We start from the raw sequence: 12,343 nt of genomic DNA, 5'->3' as shown, positions 1-12,343 counted from the left end.
TAAGTTGGAGTGAGTGTGTGTATGTGTGAGCGTGTCCATTGTGTGTATTTGTGGGTTTGTGTATGTGTGTGCATGACCATTGTGTGTATTTGTGTGTCTGTGTATGTGTGTGCATGACCATTGTGTGTCTTTGTGTGTCCATTGTCTGTGTTTATGCGTCCATTGTGTATATTTGTGTCCGTCTGCCTGTGTTTGTTTGTGTGAATCTGTGCGCATGTCCATTGTGTGTGTGTGTGTGTGTGTGTGTGTGTGTGTGTGTGTGTGTGTGTGTGTGTGTGTGTGTGTGTGTGTGTGTGTGTGTGTGTGTGTGTGTGTGTGTGTGTGTGTGTGTGTGCAGGGCCGGATTAACAAATCATAGGCCCCTGGGCCCCCTCCCCGAAAAAAATCAGGAAAAAAGCGAAACCACTCAGTTGATGTCTCATCATGTCTGTGACTGTCAATTTTTCATCAATTTTTCATCTCTACCGCGGTTTTTTTTTTCACCATAGGTGGACTGGCTCAATTGACAGGTTATGGGAGGGGGGTTAACTGTCACATTAGGCCACTATATTGTTCAGAATCATTATATTGCTGTTCTTATGACATTCGTTTTAATAATGAATTTTAAATGAATACCCTATTTAATAATACCATGTATAACTATTTTAAGAGTACAAACATTCTAAAAAAAAAGAAATAAAAAAAAAAGTTTATTTCGTGTGGTGCCCCCCCACTGGCTGGGAATGGTTGGGGCCCCTGGGCACAGTGCCGTGTGCCCTAATGGTAGATCCGGCCCTGTGTGTGTGTGTGTGTGCGTGTGTGTGTGTGTGTGTGTCCTCCTGCTTACACTAGCCTCTGCAGCGTGCGTTGCTGGTAGACCTCGTTGGAGCAGTAGGTGATGTAGCGGTCGAAGTTGGACTGGGCGTGCTCATTGACAATGTCACTGATGCTGTCGATCAGGATGTTCTGCTGATGCCTGTCCTCCAGCTCGTTGAAGAACCTGGGGGGGGGGGGGAGAGAGAGAGAGAGAGAGAGAGAGAGAGAGAGAGAGAGAGAGAGAGAGAGAGAGAGAGAGAGAGAGAGAGAGAGAGAACGAGAGAGAGAGAGACAGAACGAGAGAGAGAGAGAGACAGAACGAGAGAACGAGAGAGAGAGAGAGAACGAGAGAGAGAGAGAGAACGAGAGAGAGAGAGAGAACGAGAGAGAGAGAGACAGAACGAGAGAGAGAGAGAACGAGAGAGAGAGAGAGAGAGAACGAGAGAACGAGAGAGAACGAGAGAGAACGAGAGCGAGAGAGAGAGAGAGAGCGAGAGCGAGAACAACAGATCAGATTAGTGTCAGGTTTACCAGCCGCTATACATGTCAATAGGTTTAGTCTGATACTCCACACAGCGGGGGAGGGGGAAATAAAGGATGTGCCGGCAGACAGAAACCCAGGAAGTCTCTCACACCTCGATCCAAACCTCTCTGTAGGACATCAACAAGGGACCCCGCCTATCTCCTTAAATAGGCACTTGGCCATTAACAACCAAACACAAAGCACTTCCACTTCCTGCCCTCAGCAGATGGCTGCTTTAACGGCATGCCGAATGAATCCCAGTTTGTGTGTTCCACACAGGGACCCAAACAGGAAGCTGTCACACAGACGCAGGAAGCTGACCTTGAGCTCTCGGGATGTGCTGCACACTCATCTGTAGAGCCACCTCTAGTAGCTCTGTTTCCAGCCACTACAACAGACCTAGCCTCTTCCTCTTGGCTTCACATACACACACGCCCGCAGACAAACACACACACACACGCCCGCAGACAAACACACACACACACACACACACACACACACACACACACACACACACACACACACACACACACACACACACACACACACACACACACACACACACACACACACACACACACACACACACACACACACACACACACACACACACACACACACACACACCTGCAACTTGTTTTGGCTGTTAAAGTATTCAGCCTTTTAACATGTCAGGAGGTGCTGGAATCCTCTCGAGAACACCTTGAATTTTGACACACACACCCCAAAGGTCAGCACACACGTGTGTGTGAGTTTAGGTGTGTGTGTGTGTGTGTGTGTGTGTGTGTGTGTGTGTGTGTGTGTGTGTGTGTGTGTGTGTGTGTGTGTGTGTGTGTGTGTGTGTGTGTGTGTGTGTGTGTGTGTGTGTCTGCGCGCGCGTGTGTGTGTGTGCGTACGTGTGGATGTGGTGTGTGCGCTTGTGTGGGATGGGGTCAGGAGAGCAGTTTCTCGGGTGAAGGGCGACACATGAATCAACTGACAAGAAGAACATTGCTCTGTGACAGTGGTAGCATGTGCAGACACTGGGGTGTATTGAACATCGAAGAAGATTTGGACACGAGTGGAGATGAGAGATAGCCACGGATCATGTGCTCAACAAACCTTGTGTCCAAATATCTCACTCCTTGCCCAAGAGCTTGCTACATTAGCTGAACCTTGTGGAATTATCGCACTTATTGGTTGTCGTACGTCCTTGCACTTAAAAAAATAGTACTTGGCATTGTTTAGCATCTTATCTTGACTAGCTTTGTTGTATACAGGAAATGGGTTAACCTAGCGATGATTAGTGCTTTGCACTTGGTTCTATGAAAATCCTTACTGTACCAATAGCAATCTATTGTTTCTCTTCTGACGAATGTAGTACTTATTGCAAGTCACTTATCAAAGCATCGGCTAAATGCCCTGAATGTAAAATGTAAATTAAACGAGGGTTCGTCAATGTGTCCTGCGTGTGTGAAAGACCAGGTTGAAACCCCCTGTTCGTCCGTCCACTCTACTCAGACAGGACATCCCTTAGAACCAGTGCTGTAGGCTGCTGGTTGTTTAATCTATTCTGCTATGTGGCTCTACAACCTGAAGCTATGCGATTTGAGCTGACTGGGGAGAGCCTGTAAAAGTATCACGGTTATATTTGAGGCAAGAGGGCCGACCTACAGGAAAGGAAGGTTTGAACACAGCAAGTCTGAACACAAACACGCTAAAGGCAAAGCTATGCCTTGTGTGCTTTAAACATACATAGCACATACCGCCACTGAAAACTAGTCGTTTATGAGTGTGTTTGCGTGCGTGCGTGCGTGCGTGCGTGCGTGCGTGCGTGCGTGCGTGCGTGCGTGCGTGCGTGCGTGCGTGCGTGCGTGCGTGCGTGCGTGTGTATTTAAATCTGCATCTGATCAATTTAAGTTCCAATGTTTTGAATATGTATTATGTATCCATTTCAGTTGCTTATGTTACATTTTATATGCCCACACAAATAAATATATATATATATTTGTATATCTAAATATATAAAAACAGAACAGAGTCTGGTGAACCATTAGCCACTCATGGAATCCGGTCTAGGAGCCGTATAAAGCAGTTAAATCCCAAACGACCCCGCTCATCATCCCACACCATAAATCCCCGCTGCTGTCGGAGAAGGCGACGGGAGGGCAGTTATGATAATTAATTCACTATTACATAGAAAACAACCACACACTCTTTCCCCAAGTCTGTTTACATCTGCTCAGTGAGGCTGCCAGGACGCAGTTACCCCCACGGGGAACAATAACGCAGGAGCGTGTTTAATGAGCGATTTATATTAGAAACACATTGCTTTGCAATGTTTTGCGAGCCCTGTGCATATTACCTGACTGTTAACATCACTATTAGAGCTGATGTTATTCAGCTGTTTGATTGTTAGTTTTTAATCATTTAGAAGGCAATTTTATTTGAAATATCTGACCCACAACGAAGTGAGATATCTGTATGTTGGCAACCAGGTAGGAGTTTAGGTCATCTTTACTCAAAGAGGCCTTCAGGTTAAGTCATGGACATAAGGGATCAAACCTAAAACCTTTGGGACAGGGGTCAGCTTTGTGTAGCATCTTATCCTAGCTATCTTTGTTGTAGGAAAGTTGTGGGAATGGGTTAACCTGACAGATGTTAGTGCTGGCATTTGGTTCTATGAACATCCTTACTTTACCGATTGTGATTTATTGTTGTTTCTCTTTCCTCAGACAAATTAACTTATTGTTGGTTGCTTTTGATAAAAGCTTCGGCTAAATGCCCTAAATGTAAATGTAATGTAAATGATCCCAACACCCTAACCACGATTCATCCGTGGTTCAGGACAAACCCCACAGCGGCAACACAGAGAGCACCAGGGCGTACTTTTTGCTGACGGCGCAGACGTCGGTGATGTTGGAGAAGAGGTGGTGGTGCTCCGTCTTGGTCATGGCGTCGCTGAGCTCCGGCGAGTTCTTGAACATGCGGATCAGAACCTCCAGGCTGTGGAGGTAGGAGTGCTCCGAGGAGATCACCTCGAAGATGGCCTGCAGGAGAGGACCACAGAGAGGACATGAAGACAACCTTCACCTGGACTCTGCCTAGCCTCCCCCCATACCTCCCCGACAGCCCGTTTACTCACTTATCGTATGTTGTACATCTTGGCACTTAATGTACGCACTTATTGTATGTGGTACACCCTGGCACTTTATCTTTTTACCAAGCATTGTTTGGTATCTTATCCTAGCTATCTTTGTTGTATTCGGAGAATGGGTTAACCTTACAATTGTTAGTGCATGGCACTTACCTCTATGAAGATCTTTACTGTACCGATAGCGATATATCTTTTCTCTTTCACCTGACAAATGCACTTATTGTAAATCTGCTAAATGCCCCAAGTGTCAATGTAAATGTAAATGTAAATGTAAAGACAGCGAGCCAGGCAGGAGTGTAGAGGATCACCACATCAACTGCTGCTGCTACTTCATGATCCCATCCATTCATTCACTTTCCAGCAGCCGTTCCAAAGCAAGCAGCTTATTTGTGTCTGTTCACAAGCGGCCTCAGAACGTTCAATCGGCCCATTAGGCTATGAGTCATGTGTTGGCCTGAGTTTCGTATCATACTTGACATTCCTGGATGGTACATTCATGACTGTGGCATGTCGCTGAGAAATACCATGTGCTTCTGAGGAACTTTACCAACTGCTCCTATCTAGCCTTTCGTCATGCTACTTTGGCCCCTGGAACCAATGGGGAATGCACAGATGCTATGGGTTAGCTCTCCTCCCTTCTTTAAGATCTATTCCAGGTTAACCAGTGTTGCTGATAGTTTCTCATTATTCTTTCATTCATGCTTTATGGGTGTGGTGGTAAAGTTAACAGCTGTCAAACCACATAGAGTCATACAGTCTAATGCAGTTGCACTCTAGTCAGTGTGTGTGTCTGTGTGCGGGTGCGTGTGTGTGTGTGTGTGTGTGTGCATGCGTGTGTGTTTCTGTGACATCAAAGTCAGATTCTTGACAGTAAGTGGCAGCGGCCCACGCTACAAGTTACGCAAAATGACCCGTCACGTTATGACATCACATGTCCTAACGGGAAACCTAATGTCGTGACATGTCACCTTATGTCACCGTACGTCAGGACATGATTCCTACCTCCTGCCTTTTGCGTTCCTCCAGGCTCAGCTTGTCGGAGAGGCCACTTTTCTTAACCTAGACACAAAGCAGAGTTTGGGATTAGATTAAAGATGTTACAATGAACACGTGAATAATCAGATTATTTTTTGTCAGTTTGGCAAGAGGTTCAGACATTATCTTGGTCTCGGTTGTATATAAAAAATAAATGTAAGTGAACTTTGTTTGGGTAAGATTTGGACATAAGCCCACTGTAATATAGAGGTCTGAACAATGCAGACAACAATTATACGTTGGCTATGAGAACCTTGCAAAGGATTTTTTAGCATTACTTTTAACTTTTACTTTTAGGCTTCTTTTTTTCTAAATGTTTTACGACAGCACATGAAATAGGTGGGTTGCAATTGTGATGCAACTGCATATTTTGGCTGAGCACATATGGTTTACATGAGCGTGGACTTGTGTTTTGGTATGTTGATATGAAGCAGGCATGGGGCTGAAGAACAGCAGTGTTGAGAGGGGATGATGGGAAAACACGTTGCTATGATGACTGTGATCAGAAGACCTATCTGGCTCTGATCCTATCAGGCTCTGATCCAATCACGCGTCGGACAAACAAAATCTTGAACCATGGCAACCCAACAGGGTTAACGTTTAACCAGGACTCTGGACCCTTCTGACTCAAACCCATTCACATGCAATCTCTCCCACACGCAATCACGCACACGCAGACAAATCTGTCTCCCAGGCAAAAGTGGCTGCTTATCTCACGTTGCCAAAAACGAAACCATAACCATAACAGCAGCAAACCGGCTCGGACAGGCCAGCCACCCCAGGGGGAAAAGCCCTCTTTCCCATGCTTCCCACTCTCTGCCGAAGGCCCACGCAAGTCAACCGGGAAGTGATACCGTTCCCTGATCCTCCAGTGTCTCCTCTCCTACCCTGCAGCCAATGGCAAAAAGCGAGGACAAAACAGAGCGCTGGCAGACTAAACATGTCTGGTCATCACTCCCCCACCCACCCCGATGCTTTTTCGTTTCTGTCACATGGGCCAAAGCTTGTATCATGAGCTCATCTCTATAAAGAAGGCTAAGTAGGATATAACTAGGATTTAACAACGAGATTATAAACTTGATTTAGCGATTGTGCAGGCGCACAGCTCATGTCACCAAAAAGGACTTTACCCTCCTTTGCACGGGAGGACATTGGATCTTGGACCCACTATAAAAAGCCCTCTATTATATAAATAAAACACAGCATTACTGGGTCATGGATAGCGGTTCAAATAGTTTACTAGGATGCACTACAGAAAAAGAAACCACACGCTGTTAAAAGCTGACCTCACTTATTAAGTAAAGCCCAGGTCTATTTCAGAAGGAAGGCTTCAAGCGACATCACTTCCTGTCTCCCTCTCCTCTCCCGCTTTATTTGTGGAACAGGACATGCAGCTGAAACCCGAAGAGACGCAGAGAATAAGGTCTCGAACCAGGTGCATTTGAGACGAGGGAGGGGGGCGAGGAAAGGAGGAAACTAGATGTGCAAAAGGGGAAGACGTCACTGGGGGAAATCTGGTTCTCCACGTCACGAGGCTTTAAATTCAAAAGGAGTTCGAGGAAAAAGTTTGCAAAACCTGCGTTTTCCCCAAGGGGAGGGTTCGTTGTGCAGCACCCATTCATCCCCGTTCAAGTCACACGGCATACAACAAGACAAGACAAGGAGCCCGACACTCACTTGGGCAAAGACACACAATGTCGTGAACATGTGATAGCCTTTAGCTAACTAGGTATGTGTGAACCACTGGAGGATAGTTCCACGCCAACGCCTTAACTTAATTAACCTTGTAGAATCATCCCTCATTACAGGTCGCTGTCCTTAGCAAGTTCAGACGTTTAAAACAAAACACCATAATCCAACGTTCCCTTAAAGGAATGTTAAATAATCCCTCCCACTGTGTCAGAAATATCTGACTATACGATACTATAAAATGTGGCAAAGCTGTTGTGATTGTTTCTGTGGTTACTAAAGAAGAAAGCCTCATTTCGAAACTCTGACAGAAACTTAATCCTTCGTCCAGGGAACTGGAATTAAATTGAAACAGATAGAAAAGAAAACTTGGCCGCACCAAGCCAGCCGAACAAAAGGTCTGTGGCCGTGGAACTGCATAGTGTTGGGCTGTTTTGGGTGGCTGAGTTGGCAGACAAGCTGGCAGAAACGCACCTAGACGCCTTGCTCACACACAAACACACAGCCCTCAATTCACTAATCCAATCCAATGAAAATTTTCCCTTTTACTTATCACGTTTATTTCAGTCTGTCTGCGTTTCCACGCCGGGTTGTCTACTGTAGAAAGCCTGTACTATTTTGCATCATCTATCTCTCCCACATTCTCTCTCTCTCTCTCTCTCTCTCTCTCTCTCTCTCTCTCTCTCTCTCTCTCTCTCTCTCTCTCTCTCTCTCTCTCTCTCTCTCTCTCTCTCTCTCTCTCTCTCTCTCTCTCTCTCTCTCTCTCTCTCTCTTTCCCTCACTCCCTCTCTCTATCTCTCTCTCTCTGTCATCCCTCTCTCTCTCTCCCTCTCTCCTTCCCTCCCTCTCTCTCTCTCTGTCACCCTCTCTCTCCCTCCCTCTCTCTCTGTCCCCCTCTCTCTCTCCCCCCTCACTCTCTCTCTCTCTCTCTCTCTCTCTCTCTCTCTCTCTCTCTCTCTCTCTCTCTCTCTCTCTCTCTCTCTCTCTCTCTCATCCCTCTCTCCCTCTCGCCCATTCCCTCACCCTCAAAGAACAAGGGAGCTGCAAGAGTAGAACTCCCAGCCAGGAAACTGAATCGGTTCTTCTCCCTCTGTTTATATTCCCTGCATTCCAGGCCCCGGCGCTACATATTGTAATGCACGGCCGCCGCAGCTCCCCGTGCCACAAGCAGAAGAAGCCCCTCACACTCGCTTCCCCTCCAAAGTGGATGGAAGCGTCCGCCCTGGGTCTACTTAATGTGTCTACCTCTGCCTCTCCCCGTCCCACCCTGGCCAGGGTTAGACCGTCCTGGGCCCGGGGGGGGGAGGAGGAGGAGCACAATGGAGGAGAGGATACCGAAAGAGATGAGAGCATCAGAATGTTCTGTACACCGACCGGGTAAGACCACATTCCTGGCATTTTAAACGACGCATGAACACACACCTCGCAGGCAACAACACACACGCCCACCCACACACACACACACACGCCCACCCACACACACACACACACGTACAGTGTTTATGTTTGTTGGTCTGCGTACGTGATGAGAGTGAGATCAGAGAGAGAGACAAACAGACGGACAGGATATCATCGGATGTCCGTGTTTGTTAGGGTTTCTGGGTGTCGTGTGTGTGTGTGTGTGTGTATCTGTGCACGCTTGTGTGTATGTGCGTGCGTGCTGGCGTGCATGTGTGATTGTGCAAGCCTGCTGGTGTGCATGTGTGTGTCGTGACTGACCACGCTGAGCTGGCTCCAGGAGGTCCGTATGGGCCGGTACTGCACCACGATGCGGTCATCTGGCTGAGGCACGCTGGCCTCGGCGTCCTCGTCAGAGTCATTGTGCAGCGCTTTCTCCTGGTAGTTCTGGTACAGCTCCTCCTCTGAGACACAGAAACAGCACAGCTCTCACTAGCAGTCACAGCCAAGCACAATACATGCTTGTTGCTATTGAGCAGACCCCTTCCATCCAGAGTGGCGCATAGTGAATTGGTTTTTAGTCCGCATTAAGTTGTGGGTTAGGCATCTTGCTCAGGGAAACCTAAAGGTACACTGGGGATCGAACCCTGAACCTTTCAGCTTGGAGTCTGCTTTGTTGTATGCGTTTATTAATTTAAGTTAGTTTAAGTCAGATTCTGCAATTATAACAAAGTTAACTTTAACATCGCTAAGAAGTGTGCTTCTGTTCTACATGTAAGCAGCAAAAGGAATACAATCGCAGGAACAGGCAGGGGAGAGACAGCGTGGGGGAGACTGAAGCCTCTAAAGAATCATCTCTATGATGCATAAACAAAACAAGGAAGAGTGGAAGAAGAGGACGTCTCTTACCTTCGCTGTCAAACGTGCGTTGACTTATCAGTCGCTTTGTTCTATCAGGATTCTGGAAAGCATTTTAAACACAAAAGGCATTCACTTTAACCACGGGATTCCTGGCAGGGTCAAAGCACTGACAAACCTGACACACACGGAGGGATTGTAGTGCACGAGCCATCCACTGTTCATGACCCGTCTCTTGTTTCAGGTGACCTTTTACAACGACCCCTATCTGATTTTCATTCTATGCATGCTGGGTGCGTGTTGCATGCTGGGTGCGTGTTGCATGCTGAGTGTGGATCCCACAAGCTCACGGTGTGAGAATAACCCTGTACTTAACCGCAGGAATCCATTGTCTGTCATTGGGAGGCTCAATTTCAGATGTCCGTTTGAGGTTACAATTGTTCTCGGACCGGCAAAGACTATAGCCCAGTTGCACACCAACACGATGACTGATGAAGACTGACCCACCTTGTTTTTTCCGAGGGTGGCAGTCTTTCTAGTGCCAGGACTGGAAGGCTTCACTGTTCCTGGACTGGAGGGCTTCACTGTCCCGGGGCTGGTCGGTTTGACCGGCCCCTCTGTGGCGAAAAGCTGCTTGGCAGCGCTGGGAGTACAGCCGGGGCTCCAGCTGCGGCAGGGCCAGCCGTCAGGTGAGTCCTCCCCCTCCTGCAGCCCTTTGAGCGTGGGCTTACAGGCCTTGGGGGTCTCGTCGGCACACACCACCGCCCTGCGGTAGGACGTGCTCCTCAGCCCCCTCCGCAGGGTTCCCGGGCTGTCGCCGTCCACCTCCGGGGCTAGACCCGTGGAGAAGAAGGCCCCGGTTTCCACCATGCTGCGGCTCTTCAAGGCCCTCTTGGAGCTGTCCAGCCCCAGGAGGCCGGCCAGTCCGCCCAGCCCCGGCCGCGTGTCCGACACCAGGCCCTTGGGGATGAGCTGCTGGGTGCCCATCTTCTGGGCGGCGGGGCTGTGCGTGCTGAGGACCACCGAGGGCACCGGGGAGGCGGGGCTGGGGGAGGTCAGCGAGGGGGAGGACGAGGCGGAGGTGGAGGCGGTGGAGGAGGAGGAGGAGGAGCAGGAGGACGGAGATCGGACGTGCGACGAGCGGGGGTCGTCGCGGGCGGAGGCGGCGGACGCCGAGGACGTCTGCCGGCTGAGCATGGTCACCGAGTCGGCGGGCGACGGGGAGCGCGGGGTGGGGGGCCCCGAGGAGTGGGAGGACGAGAGGGAGGGGATGCTGGAGGAGGAGCAGTGGGAGAGGGGAGGGGTGCGGCGGGCCGGGGGAGAGGGGCTGGGGACGGGGGCACCGGGGCAGGAGGGGGAGGGCGGGCGGTGGTGATTGTGGTTGTGGTTGTAGCGGTTGTTGTTGGGGATGAGGGGGGATAGGTCAGGGGAAGACAGTGTCGGCGTTGAGGCAACGTCTTCCGGTGATGACGAGCCGTTGCCAAAAGCGCTGCTGTCTCTCGGAGAGTTTGGCGCCACTGGAGTGGACCTGCATTTTTGTTCGTCTTGAGGGCACTTAACGGTGGTTTTCCCATTCTCATAGCCTCCATTTCTCACTCTATTGTCCAGAGACGCTGATTTGCCCTCACTGGACATGAACCGTGACAAGGCGTAGCGCGCATTTGAGAGATGTCCGATACTGATGCTCCGAACCACGCGAGTCTTCCTGGACGGTTTGTTTAGGACGTGTTTCAACACCGACGTGTTCTTGGTTACCGGTTTGGCGACCCCCGTCTCCAAGGGCTGGCTGATCTTGATGGGGCCCTTGTCCTCCACGGGAAAGTCTGTCATGTGAACCCCACCTATCTGGTAACTAAGGGGTCTGGGTTTGGCCTTGCTGCCGGCCCTGGTGCCATAACAGTCAGTGCGTCGCTTCCACAACGGGGTGATGTTATTGTTGGACAGATCCACATCGTTGGCCCCGTCCATGATTAGACCGTGTCAGTCCGTCTGGCCGGTCTGTCTATGAATACTCTCCTGTTGAGGATAACCTTGTCCGGAACAAAAGGTCACAATGCAAACATTGTGTCTTCCTCGGACACTGGGTTGACCCCTGGAAGTAAACACAGGACATCAATCACTATCGAAGCCGATTGGAGAGCCGCAGCAATGTCCAAACTCCCAAAGTTTACTCATTAACCATTTGGACAGGAGCGCAGTTTCACCGCTTCAGGAGCCAGACCTATCTAGTTCCAAACTTCGCATCAGTCAGAAGAAGTTTTAAAGCGTGGAAAATGTCAAAAGGCATTTCAATGGGATTCTAGTTAGTCAGCGAAGTACACTCTGAACGTGAAGGTTAAACACGAGGACGCGGAATAAATCAAAAGATCGCGGCGATTTGTGTCTGTGCGTAAAGTTTACAACGATGGAAATCCATGATCTGAGTGCCAGCCAAACTTACCTTCAATTAAAACAGACTGCGATGCAGGCTCCTAATGCCCGGAGAATATTCCAAGAAGTAAAAAAAAAAAAAAAGTAGTTAATAACCTGCCAATAGTTGTCGTTCGTTCGGGGTATCAAATAATTTGATATGTCCTAAGAAGTCAAACTTGGAGACAAACAAGCACGTTTGTTTAGTTATTTAGTGTTGTCCTCAGAACCAACAAGTTGGGATGCCTGTCCTCCCCCGGCGTGCTGGAATACTGTCTGTCTGCAGGCTCTGAGCGCAGTAGAGCGGGGACGCGCGTTGGGAGCTCAGTAGCGCGGGTACGCGCGGTGGGAGGGGAGGAGGAGGCCTGCCAACAGGAGAGGGGGAGCATATGTCCCGAGCCCTCGCCCGGGTCGGGCCTTATTTGTTCTGTCTCGGTCGGGGAAACAGAATGGCACAGCAAGCGGACCATTAGTTAAAACCGTAATTTCGACTTTGGTTA

The 12,343-nt window shown here is 49.2% G+C and overlaps 1 protein-coding gene across 1 annotated transcript in view; it reads right to left on the bottom strand.

Annotated features, from left to right (window-relative positions):
- LOC130405387 (rho guanine nucleotide exchange factor 26-like) overlaps positions 1-12,127 on the bottom strand; it is a 29,108-nt gene extending 16,981 nt beyond the window's left edge. Inside the window, exons 1-7 of the mRNA XM_056610449.1 lie at positions 11,875-12,127; positions 9,942-11,526; positions 9,486-9,537; positions 8,898-9,040; positions 5,457-5,513; positions 4,187-4,347; positions 827-979 (exon numbers count right to left, since the gene is read on the bottom strand). Of these exons, the coding sequence (XP_056466424.1) occupies positions 827-979; positions 4,187-4,347; positions 5,457-5,513; positions 8,898-9,040; positions 9,486-9,537; positions 9,942-11,402 (2,027 nt within the window). The 5' untranslated portion in view covers positions 11,403-11,526; positions 11,875-12,127. The remainder of the gene's footprint in view (positions 1-826; positions 980-4,186; positions 4,348-5,456; positions 5,514-8,897; positions 9,041-9,485; positions 9,538-9,941; positions 11,527-11,874) is intronic.
- Between the last annotated feature and the right edge of the window lie 216 nt (positions 12,128-12,343).

The sequence above is a fragment of the Gadus chalcogrammus genome, chromosome 16, assembly GCF_026213295.1.
Source record: "Gadus chalcogrammus isolate NIFS_2021 chromosome 16, NIFS_Gcha_1.0, whole genome shotgun sequence".
NCBI lineage: Eukaryota > Metazoa > Chordata > Actinopteri > Gadiformes > Gadidae > Gadus > Gadus chalcogrammus.
This window is presented reverse-complemented; position numbering and strand designations above follow the sequence as displayed.